The 25,178-nt window shown below is 38.4% G+C and overlaps 3 protein-coding genes across 6 annotated transcripts; 2 read left to right on the forward strand and 1 right to left on the reverse strand.

The window, feature by feature from the left end:
* On the forward strand, nucleotides 1–5,836 carry max (myc associated factor X). Of its 4 annotated transcripts, none has more exons than XM_079474305.1 (5): nucleotides 1–217; nucleotides 523–549; nucleotides 3,318–3,425; nucleotides 4,040–4,178; nucleotides 4,287–5,836. In XM_079474305.1, the coding sequence occupies exons 1-5, from the start codon at nucleotides 182–184 to the stop codon at nucleotides 4,472–4,474; spliced, it is 498 nt and encodes a 165-aa protein (XP_079330431.1). In that variant the 5' UTR covers nucleotides 1–181; the 3' UTR covers nucleotides 4,475–5,836. The 4 variants fall into 4 exon arrangements, with proteins under 4 accessions (XP_079330431.1, XP_079330433.1, XP_079330434.1 ...); XM_079474306.1 differs by having other exon boundaries at nucleotides 45–217; nucleotides 4,055–4,178; nucleotides 4,287–5,596; XM_079474307.1 differs by lacking the exon at nucleotides 523–549 and having other exon boundaries at nucleotides 16–217.
* On the reverse strand, nucleotides 5,830–14,111 carry fntb (farnesyltransferase, CAAX box, subunit beta). Its single transcript, XM_079474303.1, has 12 exons — nucleotides 13,877–14,111; nucleotides 13,211–13,275; nucleotides 11,790–11,862; nucleotides 9,899–9,990; nucleotides 9,546–9,692; nucleotides 9,360–9,443; nucleotides 8,959–9,045; nucleotides 8,095–8,224; nucleotides 7,629–7,761; nucleotides 7,150–7,261; nucleotides 6,340–6,454; nucleotides 5,830–6,264 (listed from the first exon to the last, which is right to left on the reverse strand). The coding sequence occupies exons 1-12, from the start codon at nucleotides 13,973–13,975 to the stop codon at nucleotides 6,145–6,147; spliced, it is 1,257 nt and encodes a 418-aa protein (XP_079330429.1). The 5' UTR covers nucleotides 13,976–14,111; the 3' UTR covers nucleotides 5,830–6,144.
* Nucleotides 14,052–20,036, forward strand: rab15 (RAB15, member RAS oncogene family). Its single transcript, XM_079474304.1, has 7 exons — nucleotides 14,052–14,712; nucleotides 17,546–17,606; nucleotides 17,688–17,748; nucleotides 17,890–17,967; nucleotides 18,164–18,253; nucleotides 18,423–18,488; nucleotides 18,693–20,036. The coding sequence occupies exons 1-7, from the start codon at nucleotides 14,589–14,591 to the stop codon at nucleotides 18,849–18,851; spliced, it is 639 nt and encodes a 212-aa protein (XP_079330430.1). The 5' UTR covers nucleotides 14,052–14,588; the 3' UTR covers nucleotides 18,852–20,036.
* Nucleotides 20,037–25,178: the final 5,142 nt, after the last annotated feature.

The following is a 25,178-nucleotide window of genomic DNA, read 5'->3' on the forward strand; positions in this document are numbered from 1 at the left end:
GCTGCCGTCATAGGTGTGACACGCCATGGTAAATGTCCGTGTGTAGGCGAGTCACGTGTAGGGAGTCCGTTGATTTCGTTTCGGCAGAGAATCTCTCCTGTTTGTTCATTTGATTTTGGGCCCTATTTTATGTTGTCTTCAAAACAACAATTCGTGTAGATCCATCTATCTTCGCCGAAGAATGAGCGACAACGATGATATCGAGGTCGATAGCGATGTGAGTATATTTATTTTTGCCTTCGCTCAGCTTGTTTGTTCGATTATCTTGGCAAACAGCGAACGAACCCTCTTGTATTTCGATACCAGAGTCTCAATACGAGGCTAGCCTGCTAGCTACTTAGCCAACCTAGCGCTTGAAATCAATATTTTCAACCAGCTAATTTACATAAGAATATCCAGAGGAGCAAGTAGTTCGACTCCATATCTGTACATGATTTGCCATTTTTTTCATCATAAATAGCCAGTTAACTATTACTCTTACATCTGTAGCTACAATTGTACTTTTCTGTTTTGTTTTTACAGGAAGATTCATCGAGATTTCACACTGGGGTGCGTAATAAACGGAGCATTTAATCCAGTTTAGCCTAGAATGCCGAAAATATCTTCTCTTTTTGAGATTAGCAGCAATTTATTTCCGGGTAGGTACTGAACGGCCGTAATAAATTTGCATCGGAGGACGACAAAACAAGAGAGGATCAAGAGTAAATGGGGAGATGTACCGGATTGAGTCAACGTGATCGACGGCTTGTTGAGTGTGCTTGTTTTTGGACGGTTTAGGGGGCTCAGTGCTCGACAGCAGGTCACTTGCTGCATAGAGGGAGGGACGTGAGTGTTGTTGGCTGCGTATAGCGAGCGACGCGATACACCAGAACGCTCCCGTTATAAGCGTCGAAAGAAGCTCTTTATTATAGGAGCGTTCTGGTGTGTCGCGTCGCTAGCTGTGGGAACGATGGCATTATAAATATAGCTTTAACTCTTACTTTATCTATATGAATATGTACGAAATGAGCATCATGATATCCCTTCCTCCTATTATTATTTATTTCTTCCCCGTAAAAGCTGCCAAACGTTTTTAACGAGCTTCCGGTGTAATTACAAATACATGAAACATTTCACGTTCGTTGTGCACTTTTTATTATAATATACAGTTATGTTATCATTGTATTATTAATTGTATATAAGAGTAGTAAATGATCTGGGCAGATACCTTTTATTTGTTAATGTCTTTTGCTCGTGCATTTATAAACACGTTGGTATGCGTAATGCGTTTGCTTTGGTCATTATGAACATCACAAACAAGCCTGGGGCCTGTCCGAGTGCATAATGCTGCTGTTGGGCATGACACCCTGAAAACATAGAAATCCTTTATTGAAAAATGTTATGCTTAGTTTAAACTGTGTGCGTTGAATCTCTCAGAAACCAGACGGAAGCCATTTAAATAATTTTCATAGTAGAACAAAAATGTTCGGTCGTAAATTGGAAATAGAAAATCGTGCACATGAGATATTGTTTTGGGGATTATGCTGCTATGTCTAGTCATAGTCTTGATTTGACGTTATTTGTTGCCATTGTTATGTCTAAAGTCCTGTTTTTAGTCCTTAAATGTCTGCTCCACGTGTATTGTGCTACTCTCTGTTTAACAAGAAAGGGGTCTTGTATATCTTTCAACATCTTTGACTGATTTTTGCTGTTGTCTGTCAATGTTTTGTGTTATTCTGCATCATCAGATTGCACTACCTCCCATACAAAAGATAACAGTAACCCCTCCTTGAACCCTAACCCTAACCTTAACCTCGTACAACACCGTGAGGGTAGCAACATCTGATCGGATAGAAAATCAACAAAAATACAGTTACTCCTACCAGCATGTTTTGATGTTAAATGTTTATTGGTCAGAAAATTTAAGGTGAAGCTCTGTCGCAGTTTGGCAAGTATTTCAAAATTGTACTCACCTTTATAGAAACTAAATATTATTGCATGTTAGAAATAAATTACTTAATGTTGCTTTTTTTACCAAGTAACTTTCCACAACCCCTAAAATAATGCTGTATCATATTGTTAATAAACAGATATATTCACAACTCTCTAAAATGTAAGGATAAAAACACAATCAACAAACATGAGGCAATAGAGTAGCACTGTCCTTTTTTTGAGCCCTGAAGTAGCTTTTTTCTTGTTGTTTATTTCTTACTAGCTCTGAGTTCTTATTGTGTAGACTGGAGACACAAGGTCTGCAATTTCCCCAAAGTTCTTTTATCTCCCCTTTCGTTTTTTTCAGGGAGGAAATAGTTTTTACATCAGGATGTTGAGATCATAAGACAACAGGGCTGCGTGGACTATACTGACAGTTTTCCTCAACAAGTTTGTTTAGACCCTTGCTTTATTTTTTATAATCGTTAGCTTTTTCTTAAATTTTATTTACTTTAACATTTATCGATTTGGCAGACGCTTTTATCCATAGCGACTTAAATTTCATTATACTAGACTATTTATATTCACCAAGGTTCCTAGAGACATGGGCCTGTCAAACTTCTTGTGACAGAAGAGCAGTTGCATTGTGGACAAGCCACATGTTGAGCAATCATTAGCGCTTACACCTCAAGTCTGTGTAATACAATCCTGACATAGCGTACAGCGTAACCTTTTACACACGAAACTGTCCATCTGAATCTTCCGGTAACACTGTGGCCACACCTCACACTGTTCCAGGTGGCTCAGAGACACTGGAATGTGTTTGTGTTGCCCAGTGGCAGTTCTGTGTTTGGATAACTGCTTTCGTTTTTGTCTCTTTTTCCACAGAACACGAAAGAGACACTTGTTAATGAGTCAATAGATTTGAAACAGGTTTTACAGCTGTTCCTTTATGTAATAACAGCCTCGGCCAAGCCCTTTGACATGGCCATGTTGTTGTTTTTTTCAGGGGAATGGTCCAAGGATACCGAATGAGGCGTGATGTAGAGGCTTTTTAAGGAAAATTGCAAGGGTCACGATTTAGATAACAAGCATTTTATTCTTATTACAAAATGTCCTGAATGAATGAATAACAAAAAAATCCATTGGATTAGCTAAAGAATGTTATGAGTATGACCAACACGAGCGTTATTCATCCCTATACAATTTGACCAGTTGGTTCTCTTATTCATTGGTTCATCTAGGTCTTTAAATCCTCTTAAATCAGCATTTGCTTTAGTTAGTTTTTTAGATTTTTTAAATTACATCTATAATTAATTAGGAAATGCTGTTAATAGTTGTTATTATTTAATATCATCTAATCAGAAACAAAGAGGCTGAAGCCCTTGTGATTCCTCTCATTGCAGGCAGACAAACGGGCACACCACAATGCGCTGGAGCGCAAGCGTAGGGACCACATCAAAGACAGCTTTCACAGCCTTCGTGATTCCGTTCCTGCCTTGCAAGGGGAAAAGGTTGGTGAAAGTTGATGGTAAAACCACGAGGATGTGATGAAGTTAAGGAAATGTGTATTGTGATTGTAATAGAAGTGTCACAGAATTTGTTTCAAATGTGATTATTTAAAAATGTATTGTGTGATAGAATAAAGTTTTATGTTTGGGTATGAATGGATAGTGGTTTGGATTAGATGCTACGTGGTCTGTACTGATAGATGTGGTTTAAATGCAGGCGTGGAGCCAGGAAGACACTAAGGAAATGGGGTATCCCCCCTTCCTTTTCTGGCAGGTCTAAAATAGAGGGCTGGATCTTAGTTCTATGAAATAAACTATACGATTTCTTGTGTCCCTGGCACCAGAATGGCTTCAGATAAGCTTTGTTTGAAGAAGTTCACTTTTTGTGATAGTGCATTTTTCTGTTGATCTTCAAGGCATGTTGTTGACTTCATTGAGGCATTATTTGCATTTATGTGTAAAAAATATAGTTGACTTTTATACTTGATTCAGATGTGTGGATGTGGAGAATTTCTTGTTTTTTGTTAAAGCAATTTTTGGTTGGGGAAAATGTTTGGGAATTCATGTCAAAAAGCATTCCTTGCGTCAAAATCTAGTTTTTCATTTGTTGCTGACAGCAATCTATCAAACAGGCATCCCGAGCTCAGATCCTAGATAAAGCCACAGAGTACATACAGTACATGCGACGAAAAAACCACACACACCAGCAGGACATCGATGACCTGAAGAGGCAGAACGCTCTGCTGGAGCAACAAGGTGGGTGTTGCCAAATCCTCAGGAACTGAGTGCATAATTCCTCGTATTGAGTCCTGTTGCATTAAAAATGTCTGCTGTTTTGCATGATGTATGCTTGAACATTTCTAGTAAGGGCACTGGAGAAAGTCAAGGGGACCACGCAACTTCAGGCCAACTATTCATCTTCAGACAGCAGCCTGTACACCAACCCCAAAGGCAGCGCTGTATCGGCATTCGATGGTGGTTCCGACTCGAGCTCAGAGTCCGAGCCGGAAGAACAGCGCATCCGGAAGAAACACCGTGGGGAAGATATCTAAACAGCATATCTTCAGCCTGCTCCACAAAGTTCTCCTTTGAGGGGAGGGAGAGTCACAGCAATGGCCTGTTTAGTTTAGTTTAGTTTTGTATGTACCTGTATCTACCCAAACCTTCTTGATCAATCTCCTTCGGTGAATGTGAACCAGAGAACCCTCAAATCTGCAGAAAACCTCCATACAGGGTCACAAGAGTGAGGAACACCTGTTAACGGAAAGACTCACAATTGAAATCATGGCTTGTTTTTCTCTCCCTCCCTTTCCGAGTTCGTCCATCTTGCGTCTTGGCACGCGCAACAAGAAACGATGATTTTAAACCCAAAATGAGGCAGCTTTGTAATTTAAGGACTTGATGCTTTTTCGTACCCTCAACTACAATCCCTCCAGGTGGAATCCAAAGGGGTGAATGAGGCGTACAGCTCATAGCACTGCTAAAATATACATATTTTTTGTTGAATATCTTAAAGCCTGCTTAGAATTTACCCTTGGCTAAATTGTCCTGAGTGGTTTGCCTTTCTAAATATTTGTAAGTTTCCATAAAGGAATGTTCAGTTACTTTAAAGCATCTTATCAATGTACCCCATGTTACAACTATGGGATGAGTCATACATTTTGACATAAAAAACATGCTTTATAGGAAGGCTGCTGAGCTTGTGTTGTATTTGTTGTTTAAGCCTGATGCTGATGTAGTAAAAGTTTACAGGTTGAAAAAAATGATTTTTAAAATGGAGGCCGAAAGTGGTTAAGCATTTATTTAGCATCTGTCATTCAAGCCTCCCAGTGATTAAATTGATGTATTCACTCCATATTGGGAATATGAACGTTCCACAACTTGTTTCCCCAACGAAGCTATTCAATATTGAAAGAGTAGATTCATGTTGTGACTTTTAAGATAAATGTTGATTGGAAATTTGACCGCAGCACACCACAGAAGTTGCATTTTGAGTACGTGTATATCTTTTACCATATTTTCCACTTAGGACATTAGTAAAACTGAGTAGGTCTTTCTTTGTCTGATTCCATTCCATGGAAATTACAGGTATGTTGTACATACTGCCAACAGTTGTCTTGCAAGGTGAGGCCTACCTTTACAATGAGAATATAAATAAAACTATTTTATCCTTTACATATGCCTTGATTCTTTTGCACCTACAGTGCCATTCTGCTACACCATAAACATACAATAATGATGTGAAAATCTGAATTACCTCATGGTCCTAAAACAATTCAATTTCACTGCAGCCAAAATGACAAAATAGTATAAGAGCTGATGTGGTGAGGAACTTAAGTTTGTTACACCCATTCCCCTTTTAATAGCAAAGTCAGTAACACAGAAATCAGGACAATAAGAGTGTAAATCATAATACAAATTATTTATTTCTATCCAGAACTCTACTGCCACATACACTCCAGTAAAACATTTACCAAAAGCCAAAGTAAGTTGGTACTGTATGTGCAAATAAACTTTCATTGACTGGCGCATTGGTAACACCTTGGCAGGTCTCCACTGTTTCTCCAGAATCAAAATCCCATGCTGAAACTAGGAGAAAGACCCCTGGTGTGTTTTTGTAGTACAAACCAACATATTCCTCTCTACAGCATTTACAGATGACGCCTCTGCTTCAGATCGAGCTAGCTCAATTCCTCACATATCTTTTAATAGAAAAGAAAGTCTATGACTGGTCCGTATCATTCGTAGCTCCTGTGAAAACTGGGACTGGCAGCCGGTGGAAATGTTTGATCACCCGGGCGACCTTCTCCGGGCCGATGTTGTAAACTGGATGAGTAGGTGCCTTAATGGAAAAATATGAGAACGTTAAAGTAACATTAATACATGTTAATACATCAATGCATTCTGTATTTCCTACCAGTCTGTTCTCGTCTCGACCGAGGACCAATTCATTATGGAGATCTTTGTTTCCAAAATGCTGTGCTATTGAGAGTCCACTCAGACAGTAGCACGTGTGGTAGAAATCTCTAGACCTGAGAGGAATTGACAATGAACTGTTATTAAAGTCTCTTTGAAGCTTGAAAGCTCAAGTTCCCCATTCATTGCATATACATGGAAAAGGCCAACCACTGTTCAGAATGTCTCCTTTTGTCTTTACCACAAGAAGGAAGCCATACAAATTTGAAATTACATAAGGACAGAATATTCATTTTTAAGGGAAACTTTCTTTAAAGGAGTAGTTCACTTTAAAATAAGCCTCCGTTGATTTTCAATAGTAGGAATAAAAACTACTATACAGGTCAAGGGGGGCTTACTTCAAAGTGAACTACTCCTTTAATTCAAGTAACTGGGAATGGAAAGCGAGCTTGTGTGTTGAGGGCCATTCACACCAACTATAAAGATAAGTTATGATAAATATGTAAGCCTTCCACAATAATGGATGTTTTCTAAGCTTATGATATCATTGTCATACAAGAGCGATTACCCCTGCGTACTTTATTATCATAAAGCCGATCGATAAATCCTGATTGGGACAGTGTGAGTACGCCCTTTCAAGACTTGTTTTTAAAGATAGACATCCTTGAAAAAACAACGCTTTCCAAATGAGTTAAACATTTAGTACATTGGTAAATCCTCCCTCAGGTTTTATTAAAAATGTAATTGGTGATATTATGCGGGTTGTATTAGTTGAACGTGTGTGTGTGTGTAGTCAAGGGGCTGTACCCACTTGCCGGGTTTATCCAGAAGGCCTCCACCAGGATTCTGGCAGCAGAGGAGGATGTATTCTTGCAGGGCTTTTCTCTCAAACATCCAGCAACTCACACTCAGCGTTGAGTCTCCTTCAACACACAGCAATGTTTTCATTGGGTAATACACTAAAACTGCAAATCCAAATAAAACCTCTTAACTTGAAATGAATGCTTACGATGAAACCAAATACAAACCCTCTGTAAAAGTTTTAAGTTGTATTAACACTGGGTTGATACAACCAACAATGACGAACTATCTACTGTATTTGCCAAAATGTGTGATGTTCAGTTATCATATACATCAGAAATCCCTTCCCATAAACAGTACATCAAAATAAAATGAACTATGATAGGTAACTGTACGTTGCCTTTTTCTGATCGGCTGGTTCTTGGTCAGAAACGGCAACAAACATCAGTCTATTTATGTTTTCATAAAAGCAAGTGTATGATTGCTCACCTTCTTTGAAAAGAGCTCTGTGGAGTAATGGTAAAAGCCCTGCTTGCCAGAAAGAGTAACATCCATCCACCAGTTTGTTACACCGGCCCTGAAATCCACCTTCAAAACGCATTTGTTTGCTGGTGACCCATCGCTAATGAAAAATAAGGGAGAAAACCACACAATTTACAGACTATAATAGGTTACGGTCAATACTGCTGTTACCTTGTTGACACAAATTTACTGCAACTCACTTTAATGTAAACTGCTGATCTAAACTTCAATAAGATGCCAGCACACCGATATTACTATTTTCAACCATGATTTTGTCCCTAAATAACCACCAATGAGATTCTTTAGAAATTTCAGGACGTACACCACTGACCTTCAGCTTATCTCATAAAGCACAGTTTATTCTATTAATGGACAGGAAGACTCAGGCAATGTGAAGTTTAACAGAAAACAGAAGCAAACACGACGGACTTACTAACAAGGCTTTAAGATCCAGCATGTGTTCTTTGCCCAGTATGACCAGGGCAGCGGTGCCGCAGAAGGTGTAGCCACCGTGTGCCTCAAGTCCTGGGCCTCCACCTAAACCCCCCTCCCAGTTCTGACAACTGAAGAACCAAAGGAAAGGACAGTGTATTAGTATTTATGGATCCTTCCCAGGTTACAATGCTTGTCATCCATAACGTTTTTTTTCAACAAAACATTTTATACATTAAGTGTGTAATAGGATAGACATTTTTAAACATCTTTATTTGAAATGTTTATTTACTAAATACTGCCATTTTACATTTCCTCAAAAAATCATAAAATCATAAAAATGATTGAATGAGAGTTCACCCCAGGCAATTCTGCCATCATTTATTCACCCTCATGTGATTCAAAACCTGTTTAGAACTGGACTATGGAACACAAGAAGATATTTTGCAAAATGTCTCAGTTGTTTTGTGTGCATCAAAAGGGGACGATGTTCTTTGGTTACCAGCATTCTTCAAAATATCTTTGTGTTTGTGATCCCTAGAAGATAGTAAGTCATACAGGGTTTGAAGGACACAAGGGTCGGTAAATGGTAAAAGTTTGTAACACTTAAATAGGCTTTGTCATGCTCAAAGTTCAACTCTGTTAAAAGAAACACTAAAAGATCAAATATCTAATCCTGTTTGTATTCTCTAGAAGAAAGAAATTCTTGGTTTGGTTTGACAAGAGGGTGTGTAAATGGGAAAACATTTTAGATTTAAATAGGCCATGTTAAGTTACCAAAATACAATTGTTAAACATTTCACACTTCAACCCGTAACATCCAACAGAGTAACAGAGTTTTAAAACAGGACGTTGCAGGTCTGACCTTATAATCCAATGGTGCGTCCCATCAAACAGGGTGGGTGTGATAATATTTGTGAGTGAAGCCACAGAAGCTGCACAGTATGCACTCCTGTCAGATCAGAAACACATATGCAATCAGAAGTCAATGGAGGATTATCACCATTTAATGGAGAGAATGTGCTTTGCAAAAAACATAGCAGAAGAAATGAGACTTATTGTCTAACTCTCTAAAATCCAATTGCTTATCAAAGCGACTTTATTTGCTAAGCGTAGACCTATAGTAAACATGAAGACCTTTAAGAACTGATCTGCCTGTTGAGAAAAAATGCTTCGCTGCAGTAACGTCAGACTGTGGGGAATAGAGATGCACTGCAGTTTTCAGAAAGCTCCAAGGTATGTTGAACTCACAATGGAAGAGCTCACCTGACATCCACCTCTCCACCCACATGCATCACAAAGGAGCCATCTGGCTGTTTCACAGAATACAGGAAGTCCAGGAGCTTCTCTCTGTGGGGGAGGGGCGAACATTGTGTTTCCATGGTGATGTGCTTAATGCAATTTATAAAGGTAGACAACTGACAATATCATACTAGGAGGCAAATGTCAAACCTGTTGATGACATTGTAGGCCTCATCTGTGCCAAGGATGCAAAGAGCATTAACAGCAGCATAGGTGGGTGCAAGGTGAGCAAGCTGACCCGGACCTCCACCGAAGCCACCTGTCGGGCTCTGACACCTCGCCAGAAACTGACACACGCTAGAGGACAATTGTAAATGAAAATCACATAAATGTAGTATAAAACGTAACACTAAAAACCACATGGTCATCAAAGATAAAACCGGATACATGCTAATAAAAGTGGTCACATTAAGATTAAGTAACTGGGTAAGGGCACCTACAGGGGCTCATGGGTACAGGGTTTTAATACGAACGTGTGGAGATATATAGTAGCGAGTACTCACTCTGATGCAACCGCCGCCGGAAGGGGTTCTTCTAGCAGCTCCAGGCTGTGCAGGATCCAATAGCAGAGCCAAGGCCGGCTGGCATCCAAACACTGAAGCCAGACAACATGCAGATTCAGCAGCCATTAAAACCACCCTCACACACAGAGCTGCTTTGGAACACGGTGTTCTTTCTTTGACGACCAAACACATGGATCACATGGCTTTAAAAGTCCTAGATCCTTAAAGTCAAAATAAAATCAAAATGTACGATTCTTTTTTTTATGGAATATTGTAGTGTTGTTTGTATATGTTTTTTATAAATGATTTATTTTGTGTACTTTCTTTTATGTGTTATTTTTAATCAAAAATGTAAACCTCCCCCCAAAACGACTTCTCTTCCTGTCACAAGTTTTGCGTGAGGGTGGAGCTACCGTGAGGGGGGGGACTCGTTACTGCCCCTCCCCTCCAGCAATATGTGGCTTACTCTATGTAACATTTAAAATTCTGTCATGAATTACTCACCCTCAAGCTGTTCGCAACTTAAATATATTTCTTTGTTCGGTCAAACGCAAAGAAAGATACTTGGAAATGTTAGCAACAAACAATTCTGGGGCACCATTGACTACCATAGTAGTTTTGTTCTTTTGAACACAAAAGAAGATATTTTGAGGAATTTAGGAAAGCAAGCTGTTCTGGGGCACCTTTGACAGCCATTTACATTTTTTCTGCTATGGTAGTCGATGAAGCCCCAGAACTCAGTTGCCATTGCCAACATTCTTCCAAATATCTTTCTGGAGAAGTTGGAGAAGTTGATATGTGTTCAACTAAACAAACAAATGTATTTCGAACAACTAGAGATTGAGTAATTAATGACAGAATTTTCATTTTCGGGTGAAGTATCCCTTTAAGATCTGAAAATTTTAGGTTAAGATAAATAATTGCCATTAGAGGATTACTGACACCCCTAGTCCGTATCCACTTACATTATGCAAGCGTAGAGCCGTTTGGACATTTAACTACTGTAGACCAATCTGTTAGACACCTTTTGTGCTCTCAGGTTTAGAAAAGACATGATGATGTCTGTGAGTGACTGCAATGTTAAAGGGACAGTCCTAAGGGTGAACTGTCCCTTTAAATGTACTTTCCGGCACACCCAACGGTGCAAAACGATCTCACCACCCAACGTGGCAATTCCACAATCACTGTCCGAATCAGCCAGGAACCTCGGAGTCATATTTGATAAACAGCTGTCCTTCAATGATCACATTGCAAAGACAACGCGATCCTGTCGATATGCCTTATTCAACATTCGAAAGGTGCTATGCTCTCCTTGCTGGTCTTCCTGCAAAGGCTATCAAACCACTACAGCTGGTTCAAAACGCAGCAGCACGCCTCGTCTTCCAACAGCCCAAAGGGCTCATGTGACACCCCTTTTCATCTCTCTCCACTGGCTACAGGTTGAAGATTCAAGTCACTGATGTTTGCATACAGGACTATCACTGGATCTGCGCCGGCATACTTTCACACCCTACTACACTCCTACACCCCATCAAGAACCCTGCGTTCAGCAAACGAGCGGCGCCTTGTAATGCCTTCTCATAAGGGCATTAAATCGCTTTCCAACTCATTCTCCTTCCCAACTCCTTCATGGTGGAACATCTTCCTAATCTACTTCAAACACCCCTCTTCTGTGAATACTTGACAGACAAATGAAAAAAATAACACTAACCCTCTTCTCTCAACAGGTAGTGGTCTAGCTTTTGTTGAAACTATTAACTTTGTATTAGCACCTAATGTGTAGCTTATCAAATGTATCGCTTATTGCTGCTCGAACTCTTTGTAAGTCGCCTTGGATAGATGCATCTGCTAAATGACTAAATGTAAATGTATTTTCAAAGACACTGCTTACCTCATATCCATCAGAAAGATGGCGTAAACCTTTTTTCAGATAATGATAGTGTTGTTCCCTCAGCAGAGCAGGCCTGAAAAATAGAGAGGGTGGTGAGTCATGGATCTAGAACCAACTAACCATTACTATTCTATTTTTTTATTCTATTTTCTTGACTCGCACAGCTTTAATAGAAAGCTCCCTGACAAAAGATGACAAAAGACCAATGTCACATCTAGATTTAAAATAATATAAGCAGGTCCAACCACTGAGCTGGCAACCTGCGATTATTTACATCAAAGAAAGTGTCAGTGAGTCAGTACGCTTGACATTGCGGAGATGCTTGGGCAAGTTTAATTTGAGGGTACCTCAGCTGAGAGAACAGATCACAACCCGTGTTCTCATTCTACTCTGATGCTCTCTCTACCGGGCACAGTCATTAGATATGTTACAATACCGTCAGTTCATGTCTAGAAGACGAAAGCCCCCAACAAACAGGATTCTTGTGAATTAATGCCAAAATAGGCAAATTTGTTGTATTCTTCTATGCATAATGAATTTGTTACCTCTTTTGATATTAAAATGACACGCTGTGAAAACATGTTAGAAATAAATACATTCCATTTTGGCAGACACTTTCTATTCTTAGTTTTTTTATTCTTTAAAATACTTTGTGACAGCATGATGTATCTGTTTATGAACTATTGTTGTATTTACTTCTACTTCTGAATTACGTTTTATGTAAAATACCTTTGTTGTCAAATTGTTTAACATTCAAAATAATTAAGTAATAGACTACTCAAGTTATAACAACAGCATCGCTGCTCTTGTTCAGCATTTTATTGACACAGCACCAAAGGTTATTATGACTTAGTTTGATATCAATATCCCCTCTGCCGAGTTGATACAATGAAATGAATGAATGAATGCAGGTGCTCTTCCAGTCTTGCTTCTGAACTAATGCGATGCATTTCCATCATTTACCTTTTCAGAAACCCTGTCGAATGCTTTTTATAATGTTTTTCTAACAGCTTTGCTTTCTGTTTATTTACACACCATGTTGGGTTTAATAAACGTATTGTAGTCTAGCTTTATTTTTATGTACAAACATTTTCCGTGATAATACACAAAGTGCACAACATCTGCAAACGTTTTAACTGGAGAAATGTTTATTGGAACCAGTAAAAACACAGCATGCAAACCTTATGCATGTACTATGAATTTAATCCTTGAATGATTATATGTAGTGCTTAGGAGTCAGGTGTTTGTCGCCGTTTTTTAAGAGGACTCGAATATAATACCATTAACGGTGGTTTTGCCGCTGTAGACATGATCTTTAATAAAACAGTACACTGAAGGCGAATGTAGCAACACAGAAGGCTTTGGAGATGCAAGCAGTCCGTGTCTGTGTTAATGGTCATAAAATGCTTAACTTTACTTACTGTGGTGAGGTGTGCATTTGCCGGTAAACACTGTAAACCTCTTGAATACTGCGTTCAACTTTTTTCTGGATTCAATGACAGAACAAGAAACAAAAAATGTGGATGTGAGATAACCAAACAGAAAATGTGAGCAACAACAAGCCAAATGACATGCGCACACACAGAAATTCACCACTGAGTGTGCATATGGGTGGATGACATCACATCCTGTCCAGGGTGTACATATACTTGAATATATACAGTATATATTCTTATATGTTTGCAGAACTAGTGCATACCAGAGAAAACCAGACCATTCTAAATAGCAGGAAAACTGAAAACAAACAATTGAGAGATGAAAACTATCACCCATATTATAACGCAGACCAAACCCTTCAACACTACAGTGCAAAATAACATAAATCAGTGAAGTATGAGACTATTCTCATTGGTGTACAGTACTTCACATCGCTCCTGATTGGCCCATGCTCATATAAATCTGAAATAAATCTGCACTCCTCACACGGCAGGGCAGGGGATGAATCGGGATAAATACCGGGTGAGGTGGATGCAGAAGTAAATTTCCTTGCACGTGCAGAACATACAGCATACAGCACTGTGCCGCTCATAGACAGTTAGCTCTGCGCTAATACCAATTAGCTAACTAACACTACGAGTTAAGCTCACTTGTTCTCTCGAGGTCACCGATTGCACGCCGTCATCGTTGAAAAGCTCAGATGAGTGCGATTCACGGAAACATCGCAGCGGTACAGACGATCCTTCCATGATGATGTTAACAAACACATGCGCTAGCAGAAAGCGATCGATGGCAAGTGTCAAGATGGTGTGGGCGGGGCTTCCTGAGAGGAGTCAAGTGACGAAGTACGGAAAGCCTGAAGGCGCATTAGCTAACATATGTCACAGCGTTTAGTCTGTGGAGTTCTGCTATTTGATGTGGTTAAAATAATAATAATGCGTATGATACTAATAAAGAAAAATATAAATGTATGATGCTATAAATTTGCGACGCTCTAAGATGTTGATCTTCCACACCGAAGATGATTTAAGACGCATTTCATTTACATGAATATGTTGGCAATTGAAATCCACTTCGATTTAAAGGCGTGATGCTGTCACTCCGTAATCTCCACCCATTTCACGAGGTGTGATGGATGTCAGCGAAACGAATAGAGAGCGCGCGCCAGTCCACCGCACCCACCAGACCAGCGTTCCTGGATCATTTCAGCACACATCACATCGCGTTTTACCTCGACAGTTATTCGGGATATCGACACAGAAGCACGGAGCGGTCGATGGAAAAGGCGAGAAGATGATACTGTGAAGCGGGTAGACATGGAAACCCGACGCTGAGTTCCTTTAATTGTGACCGTAAGACACCATGGCCAAACAGTACGATGTGCTGTTTAGACTCTTGCTTCTCGGAGACTCCGGTGTCGGAAAAACCTGTTTATTATGCAGATTCACGGACAATGAATTTCATCCCTCTCACATTTCCACAATCGGTAAGAGAGATACTTTCATACATACATCCGTAAAGAGCACCAGAACAAACGGCTTATGCGGCTTTGAAAGAAAGAACGCCCGTAGCAGCGCGTGGGCCATGAGCCGTGAAAAGAATGGATCAACGTTACACCTCACGAGATGCGTTCACACAACCTCGTTTGGCTCTTTTTGATGCTTTGTTATCTCTGTGGTGGAATTTTGAAGTTGTTGCAATTTACCATCACAAACCTTTAATTGGATTTTAATGGCGCTCGCTGTACAAGCTGAGAAAATGTATACAAGCCATGATAAAACAGACGACTGCACTTTTATTATACGAGGATTTCTTGTTCGAAATCAATGGGTCACATGAGCCCTGAAAGTCAATCGTTAATGTTAATGACAGATCAAGAGCAGGTGTGTTGTTGCATGAATTCTTGCTATGATGATCAACAAAGGGTCCTGATAGGCATCCAGGTGAACATATACATGCAGGTGTTGTGCATTGATATTGATATGGAATTTGGTATTAGCTTTACAATCCAAGTTTAAGTCTCAGCAGTGAGAAATATAGAAGAGGTGGGATCGAGAAGTCAAATAACATTTGGCTGTAAAAGGGCTGTTTTGTCACTGCAAGAGAATACCATTATTTTTATTCATATTTGGATAGCACAAGCAAGAGTTTTGGGTTGTTAAAAGGTATTTCAGTATTCACTTTTGTGAACAGCCCATTTTTTAACTTACTTAATGGTCAATTCTATGCAAATATCAATGAAAAACGTTTTACAAAGGTTTTCACAATACCAAAAGGTCAGATTTCAATATTTGGTTGTTTAAATACCCATGTGAAGTACAGTATCTCTTAACCTTTTTTCCCATAGTCAGGTAAGTGAATTGTCACATTCATATGGGTACATATTCCTATTAATGGGAGAGATTTAAATATAATAACTATTTTATGTTTTATGATGAGCCATCCTTTCTCCATTTGTTTGGTATTGGTAAATTTTAATTAGCAGAGATCCACAGAAAAGTATGCTGTCTCTCAAAAACATGTCCTTTTTTGTCACATCCGAAACTTGTGCATAGACTGATATTTTTTATGTCGGGACACTATGAAAAAGCGCTTTAGTAAGCCTTATTGGTTGGATATTGATAATAAAAACGTTTTAGGAGGATTCACTTTTGAAGTTTTGACTGAAAATGTCACATCTATAACACTGGAATTGCCAAGATATTAGATTTTCCATATAAAATGTTTTAATGTTAACATAAAATGTTAAAATGCTGCGTTGATCACTTCATTTCATATTTCACCTCTCTGCATGCATAATAATAAGTGACACTTACGTAAAACTTAAACTATTAGAAGTAATGGATTATCACTAACATAAAAAAAAGCATAGTTCAAGCAGAAATGCAAGTTCTGTTATCATTTGCAAACCCCAGACATCCTGCCTAATATCTCATCCTGTCTTTCATGGAGGCAAAAAACGGTTTCAAATTCTTCACATTTTCAGGTGAACTATTCTTCTATTGAACTATCTCTAAGGCTGAACATCATACCAAGTACTTTACCCATCAATTATACCCACATTCTTCATTAGACGAGGAAAAAATGTCAGACTGATATTTCACAGAAGTTCAGGGTTTGTTTTTTTGCATAGCTTGCTCACCAAGGGGAGCAAGTAATGTTAAGCATTAAGCATTACGCATGTCTAGCATTCCTGATAATGTTATGTTCCCGAATCAATAAAGAATCAGAAGATCTGACTCATACTTGCATCCGGCTGTCTGTCCTTTCTGGGCTTAATTCATATGCAGGATGAAACTCTTGGATGAACGCTGATGTAATGCATAACAATCTTTAACTGCAAGCACTTGAAAACTGTATGTCTGACCGGCCCTGAAAGATGCTGTGTGCCCAGTCCTAAATTGGTTCAATAAGCTTTAGACCACAGGGCTATGTCCCATATATATTTTGATACCGGGCTGTCAAGAAGTTATTAGTACAAAGAAAGAGAAAGTTGTGTGTGCCTCAGGTTGTAACAGTTCATAGTTACTGTATATATTTGCCCCGGGCAACATGCTGTTGTGGTAAATTGTTCTTGCTATATAAAAACCCTTTAGATTGACTATAGTTTGATATAAACACACGGTCCCTTGATATATCTGGTGTCTCATGTTATTGATTAAAAGGGTTTCTTGGGTGAAGCATTGTGAGGCACCAGTGAAAACTGGTCGTTTTTTCTCAAAGATTAGAGAGACACGTACACTGCTGTTTGGAGTGGTTAGAATTGTTCTTGAGGGTGAAATATTCTAGCAAAACAACTCTTGCAAGAGCTGTAAAATCTCACAATGATCCTGTTTATTAAAACATAGCCCACTATTATTGCCGTTGTGCTGTGGTGCAAAATTTGTCTTCATTTTTTCAGCCTTCCTAAGCTTTAAAAGAGTGGCGATTTCTGTCAGAGCCCAAGATCTCATTAGGATTTCGCACCTTGCAAGAATCTAATTATCCTTGCAATTTCTTATACAGAACCGTTTTATGTTTCCCTTATTTTTGTCGTAATAAACATACATTTTACATGCCATTTTAAGGTGTATAATACTATAGAATATTGTAATATATTCTTTCCTGTTAGTATTTCACATCATATTATTAACATCACTTAAAAAATTTAATTCCTTAATGACATCATCCTCTAGGTAATGAAATATCTTGACATGTTCATATTGTACTTATAACCCATCTGTGCAGTTTTCAGTTGACTAATTTCTTGTATGCAACTCAAGTTTCTGGACAAACCATCTGTACTGTATATTCTGATGTGATTGTCTTTTCTATTCCAGGTGTCGATTTCAAAATGAAGACTTTAGAGATCGATGGCATCAAAGTACGAATACAGATATGGTAAGTTTATGCTCTGATGGTCTTGTATTCTGCATTATTAACAGCGTTGACTGTGTTGGCTAATCAGATGTATGCATGCAGGGACACAGCAGGCCAGGAGAGATATCAGACCATCACTAAACAGTACTACAGAAGAGCACAGGTGACTTCATCTTATTCTTGAGTTAGATATGGTGATGACATTGAGAAGTCAGTTTTCATGACTCATGGTGAGCGCTGTGTGATCAATTACTGATAAAATCTTATTATAATCCATGATTGAAAAATGATATTGTATCGACAGGGCATCTTTCTGGTGTATGACATCACAAGCGAGCGCTCATTTCAGCACATCATGAAGTGGGCCAGTGATGTAGATGAGGTGAGGCTGTCGAGATGAAATATGTCTATATTTACTATAACGTTTATTATTACTATAACTAAAAAATATTTTCTGGATTATTTTTTACTGTATGTATATATATATATATATATATATATATATATATATATATGTATAAGATTTTCAATCTTCTCATAAATCATATTGTCTCTGTTTTGGTTTTGACCATGATCAGTATGCCCCTGAAAAGGTGCAGAAGATACTTGTCGGGAACAAGTCTGATGAAGAACAAAAGAGACAGGTAGCAACAGAACAGGGAAATAAGGTAAATACATTTGTACTCACTCAAAAGCACTTTCAAAAGTTTCAAAATGTGTGTTTCAAGGAACAAAGTCTGTCATGTTTATAACATGCATTTGGTTGTAATGTCTTGAGGGCGAGTTTGTTTTTATTTTACTTGTTTGTCCAAATTCTAATCTCCTTTGTTCCTCCAGCTTGCCAAAGCTTATGGGATGGACTTTTTTGAGACAAGTGCCTTTACCAACCATAACATTACAGAGGTACACATTTGTCTGCAATCCTCGTTTTCCGTCAGGTTATTTTTGTAATTGATAAGTTGTTTATTTGTACATTGAAACAACAAATGTGCAGAATGTGTTCATGTGTTTCTGCAACCTTGAATTTGTGCGCACATTTTTGTTTGGTGTTTTGCTGCCTGCAGCTATTTTACTTATTGCTGTCCTCTCCACTTTTTTCCATTACAGTCTTTCACACGATTGGCTGAATTAGTGTTACAAGCCAATAAGAAGGATCTTGATTTGTTGGGAGGCTCCATTAATGATGAGTTCAGTCTTGCTGTTTTTGAGGAGCAGGAGGGATTGTGCAATGCTGGTGACAACACCCCTAAGTCCTGCTGGTGCTGAGGATGGGACATAATATTTATTTCCGTATTTATGTTGGATTTTGAATATCCTTTTGAATAATAACATATTCTTGCTTAACGGTGTTTGGTGCCTTTAATGGCTTATTTATTATTGATTGTTATTATTTAATATGAATTACTATTTATTTTATAATTCATTTCTATAAATGAAGCTGAAACCTTTGAGTATTTCCGGTCTCATTCATCTTTAGTCATTTCTATAACATTTCTCAGTTAAACATTTCAGTTAAATCAGAGGACACATTGAGAGTCATATTTAACAGATATGATGGAAAGTTCTATTAAGTATCATGCAGCATTTTGGGGTGTAATTGATGTAATATGGATTTATAGCTGGAGCCCTCAAGTTTACATGTAATTCTTTTAGTCTTCTGCTGTTTATCCAAAATAAAAATACTATGATCGTGTACCTCTTGTTGTTTCCAAACCTGTATGACTTTCCTTGGTTGAACACAAATGATCTAATTTTGTTAGAACAGTGAATGCGGATCTTCTTTGGTGTCACATGGTCTTAGAACAATATGACAATGAGTGAAAAATCAAGTGTCCCTTTCATGTGAACCTATATCTAAAACTGAAAGACGGGGTCTCTGGAAATCTATGATTTCCCTTGATGAATCTACTTTTTCACCTCACTGTAACAAAGAAAATGCTTCTTTGGCACTGTAAGAATATTGTCACCTAACATGCTGCTTTCCAGTTTTAGTCCACTGTGATTGATAATGAATGCAGTTTTTTTATTTCTGTAAATTGATGTACAAAAAAAACATGATTTCATCTGGTATTTTATATCATTGTAAAACAAACCTCTATTCTTCCATAAGTACTCTTCACGTGGAGATAGGGTTGAATATGTTGACATTATGCTATTCTGGAAATGCTGCAGTTTGACATTTGCCACAGCAACTAATTATTACCGTAGCAATGGAAACCGGAAAATGTTTATATCATGCTTTGATCAATTTCATTTCCATCCCAACCTTGGCGAAATTTATGCAGAACTGTTTTGATTCCCAGCGTGGTACAGCTCCATGAGGCCAGTGTGCAGCGCTGAAGTGACATGGGTAATATTGCAAATGATAACATGTATATTGTACTACTGCATTATTTATATGTGCAAGTGCTTGTGTACTTTGTTGATTTGAATGAACTCTTGAATAATGCTACTGTTTGTTGTGTTATTTGTGAAACTTGAATGAAATATGTCCACAAAACAATTTGATACATTTACATTTAGCAATGACTACAATACACATTTAAATCTGTATGTTATTTATTGTACAATTATAAGATAAGATGCAAGTAGGCCTAATGTGATAAGATATAGCAATGTGATTATGATTAGGGTTCAAATATAAAAACATTAAAACGTATTTAGTATAATGAATATGATTAATCACATTTACAGTATTGTTATATACTTGCATTCATAAATTAATGAATAAAAGTGGACCGTTGTTGAAATGCAACCCTAACAGTTACCACTGGGAGGCAGTTGTGCAAAAGCTATAAATGAATGTAAGCCCTTGGCTACCTTATGTTAAACATACTGGTAAACGAGAACAGTGAAGAAAATGTGTGGTTTTTATCTAATGATTCTCCTTCAGTGTGAAATGTGTCTGTTAAGTATTCTATAAATCAGAGATAGATAAATATTTTATTTTGCCAAGGTGTGCGAGTTTTGTTTATCAAAAGTTTCCCAGGCCTTTATACTCTGACACTATTTATTATTTAGTAAGTCCTTTTATAATAGTCAATACATACAACCATAATAAAGAATGCTAGAAACTTTGTTGAAAGGCCGGGAAACATAAAAAAAGGGAATACTGATTTGATCAAAGAAATTGCAATATGTTCCTGTCAGCATTTGTTAGTTGGTCATTGATATATCAAAGTTTACAATGCATATATGTTTCAAAGTAAAATCAGATTTTTATTGTAGTGTTGCTATATAGCCACATATCTAACTGCAATGCTGTAGACTGTAGATACAGATATGTTTACCAATCTTGTTTCTCAACAATAGTATCCTATAACAGTTTATTATGGTGAAATTTGTTTTTAAATGATTTTCTCTCCATTGGTTGAGCATTGCAGTAGTACAAACATGGGCTCGATTTTCTGGGAAGTTCCCGGAACACAACTGATACAATTTATTCTTGTTAAAGTGCAAAATGCAGATGCTTTTGTCAGCATAACAGGGAGGAAATAATTATATTAATAAATTGCTGCAGGGTAGTGTTGAAAAAAGAATACCAAAAAATTAAGAAAACTATTTCTTATAATTATATTTTCTAAAAGCTTATCGGATCTTAAAACATGCATTCATTCAAAAGTCAAGTGTGTAAAATCCACAATTTCAAGTTTCCCCATACTTCCTAAAACAACAGGGCATCACTGTCAATCAAATCTGACAGCAATAAAGATATCACGGGGTGTTCTCCAGATGACAGCTCTGACATTGTGTCATCTCTGAGAGACCTAGAGAGGTCTATGGGTCAATTGAATGAGCTTCAAACAGTGTCTCATTTCTGAGACATTTCTGAGTCTGCGCAAAATCTCACATATGCCAGGAATCATCTCAGTCACAGTTGCAAGTTTTTCTACCCGAGATAAGGTATAAAGACATTCAAATAAAGGACAAACCAGATAATATAAACACTGGCAGGAGATTACATAAGAGCGAAGAAATGTGACTCACATTTTTAAACAGAATTTATCTGAGATCGCACATTAATCCTGCTTCTGTCATTAATCTTACTTTTGATTTAAAGCACCATGACATGAAGTCTAAAACTAATCACATCTGTTTAGTGTGTGTGTGTGTGTGTTCATTCTTAGCATTCCAAAATTAAGATGTGGAGTCAAGCTGATGTTAATGCTGGAATAGGGCTTTAGAGGAAAAACCCTTGAAGTCTTTCTCTCAGTGTCTCTCTCTTTCTTGCATCCTCTTTCCTAATCTTGTCACCCACATTCTTCTTTGAGATCCCCATTTGTCCACAGATTTGCTCACAACTTAAATTTGCCAAACGTTGATAGAATGAATGAATGTTATCTAATGTACAGAAAGAGAAACGAGATGTGCTTCGGTGTTATTTTTGGGGTGTGTGCGCATGAAGCGGGGGCGTTCAGTTGGGGGGTCCAGCTTTAGGGCACTTCTGCTAAGCACTGTGTTGTCATCCTCCTACCTAACCACACTGCTTTCACACCAAAGTGAGTCACGCTGGCTCTCTGGAGTTCTGGAGGTGCTGACTGTGGAATGTTAAGCACCCTGAGAGATCTTCAGAGCATTCGGACTCATTTCTTATCTCTCTTTTATTCCTGCTTGGTGATGCCGAGAAAGGTTGAGATAGGCGTTTGATCTGTGGTTTCATGCGCATATGAACATACAGTAAATGGCCTGCTGTTGGTTTGGTTTATCTATTCTCTTATGGTTTTGGGGCTGAATACTGTCAAAGGAATACAGGGCCGTTATTTCCTCGGATGGGATTTATTTAATCAAAACAGTAAATGGACATAGCCTTTGATGTAAGATTCTGAATATTCATCTGGGGTTCTGCTTGTTATCTCCAGTGAATAAGTTAAGTCATGTAAGATCAAGGTTGAATTGTATTAATTACATAACGCAGAATTATCATAAATGGCTGTTTTACTATTTGTGGATGAAGTTTTACAAACCTATATTGTTGCGTTTTTGGCAGAGGTGTTTAACGGGTTGTAAAACATTAAAATATGCCACAGACAGAAACAAAACGTATTGTAAATCCCTTGTTTCATTTCTTCTACTGGTTTATGTGTCGCTGAGTTACAACGCTGAATTTGACATGTTAGTTTTTTGGCCTGAAGTCAGTTGGAAATCAGCCATGGATGTGCTTTGGGATATTGACTGAATCACAGAGCACCTAGAGAAACAAACATCACACAGATCTGGCATCCAATTGCGCACCTTCAAATCTTTTCTAGGTCTGATGAAAAGATGCAAGATTATTAGTTTCTCTATGAGAACATAATTACTGTCTTGTAATAGGATTGATTAACTTTGCGCTAAGGGAACTGGTTATAAAGTCAATGAATATAGTTGTCATCTAATCTCTTTCTGTGGGTATTTGGCAATTACTTCTATCAAACAAATAACACAAATGTCAATAATAAACAACGCTCGCTTTTCATTTGTATGCTAAATTATGTTAATCACTTAGACTAAGTAGTGCATCAGCCATTTTCGAGGCATCGCACACTTTCTGCAGTGCACTTCTCACTATACCAGACAAAGACCCTGTGTCCTGTGACAACTTGTCACCTTTCTTCATGTCAGTCTGCATTAGTGTATCTGCATCGCTTGAAAAGAGCTAAATGAATGGGACCATTCTTCCTGCTCCTCTAGCATCCCCGAAGAGACATTCCCGGGAGAGGTCACACATGCGCTAGCGTGGTCATCATGTAGGGGGTGTCAAGTATTGATTCTTTTTCAAATGGGACAAAGGCATTCCTCAAAAAATTTGAAAGAAAGGTCATACGGGAGCCCGCAGAAACACCTGGTTGACAGTGAGGTGAATGGGGAAATACTTTAGCCCAACATAATGGGCAAAAATGATACAAAAACGATAAATAATATATAAGTGACATTATAAAATAATACGACAGCATTTTTTCATTTTCTTTCTGCAAAAAACAAAAAGGTTTTGGGAGAAAATCTACCTTTTTTAATAATACAAAGGATCAAATGGCCACATGAAAAAATACAATGGTCATAAAAATAAGATTAAAAGATAACAGATTTAGAGGAATAACACACAAATTGAATAAAACACAAATCAACCCTTTTCTCGTCAAAGACAACTGAACACCAGTCGTGCGATAACACATAAATTGTGCTGTTGCTAAGGCAACCTTATCCATAGGGGGCCCATTCCCACAGATACAAATAAGCGTTTAGGCACCAAATCACGCTCAACGCTTTTCCCAGTTATCGCGTGTTTTCTCTCTAAGCGAAGCAGAGGCTTGCAGTGACCTCATCAGCAGTTGCAGCGCGAGGCGGAGCTGCAACTTTTGTATGAACTTCGAAGTTGAATAATTGTGGAGGAGACGTGGGGCCAACGGCACCGCTGCTGGTGTAGATGTACGATTAAGCGGAAAAATCAATCGCGACACGCGGAAAAACAGCAGGAATAAGGGCCGCAACGAGTGTAACGTAGACTGCGCTCGGCTGAAGAGAAACGCCGAGCGGAGAGAGAAGCTCGTGTCGGACTTTTATCGCAAGATTTATGTGGATAGAAGACTGCAAGAGAGACCAGCGAGAGGTGGGAAGGGAAGAAGGTGAGTTTCCAACATGTCTGGGATTTAACTGTCCGTACCAACTCATAACCGTGCCTAACTGTCCGCGGGAGGGTCGACGGATGTGATTGTTACGCGAAAGCGTTGCTTTGTGATTTCTGAAATCTCTCGATTACCGATCGCGAGAAAGATTCGGATGCACCTGATTATCTTAGCTCGGTCTTCATTCCGTAATCGATCAGAAAGTTACAGATAAATGAATTTGATGGAAAAGCGTAAACATTGTGTTAATACGAACGCGTCTTGTGATCGGCTCTGATGTGGAAAGCGCAAGGTGAATATGGGAATGCTGTGGGGAAGAGTTTGGGTCCAACTCTGGATCTGAAGGTTGTTGTTTTTTTTTGCAGATTTAAATGCACGACTCACTGACAGATGCGCAATATATTTCAATGAAATGTCTTATCTGATACGTGCACTTTTAATCATCTTACTTAGGCGAGAACTAACACTATATCAATCACCGAATGTGTTGCTATAGTAATGTGGCGTGTTTTCGATTATTACGTCAGGAGTTGCTTAACTGACGAGTAATACAGATATACTTTGTGATGTCATAGTCCTTTAAAATGAACGAGTGTGTTTGCTTTCTGAATATTTCTCGAAGGACAAAGGCTGTAGTGAGCTGAAAAGCGGTTTCGGACATCACAGGCGCCAGTGTCTTTGGAAGAATCTGATAATCTCAAGTATCCGACTGTAAGTGGGCTCTGGATCACATTGCGTTTTTCTTGTGTAACATTTTGTCACGTCGAAAGGGTGAAGTCTGTGTTGTAGGTTGACTAATGGCCCCTCACTCAGCTTTCTCCCTTTAAGGGCTTTACTGATTTGTCATTTGCATGTCTTTTCTTCGTTGTGTGGGTGGTGTGTGTGTTCACTGTGTATTGGCCAGGCTCTAAATGCAGTTTGTGTGGGGGTGGATTTGAAGAGATGGGCCGTGATTGAAGTGCTTTCTGCCTTTTCTTTTTAACTTGAAATG

The sequence above is a fragment of the Barbatula barbatula genome (assembly GCF_947034865.1).
Source record: "Barbatula barbatula genome assembly, chromosome: 15".
Taxonomy (NCBI): domain Eukaryota; kingdom Metazoa; phylum Chordata; class Actinopteri; order Cypriniformes; family Nemacheilidae; genus Barbatula; species Barbatula barbatula.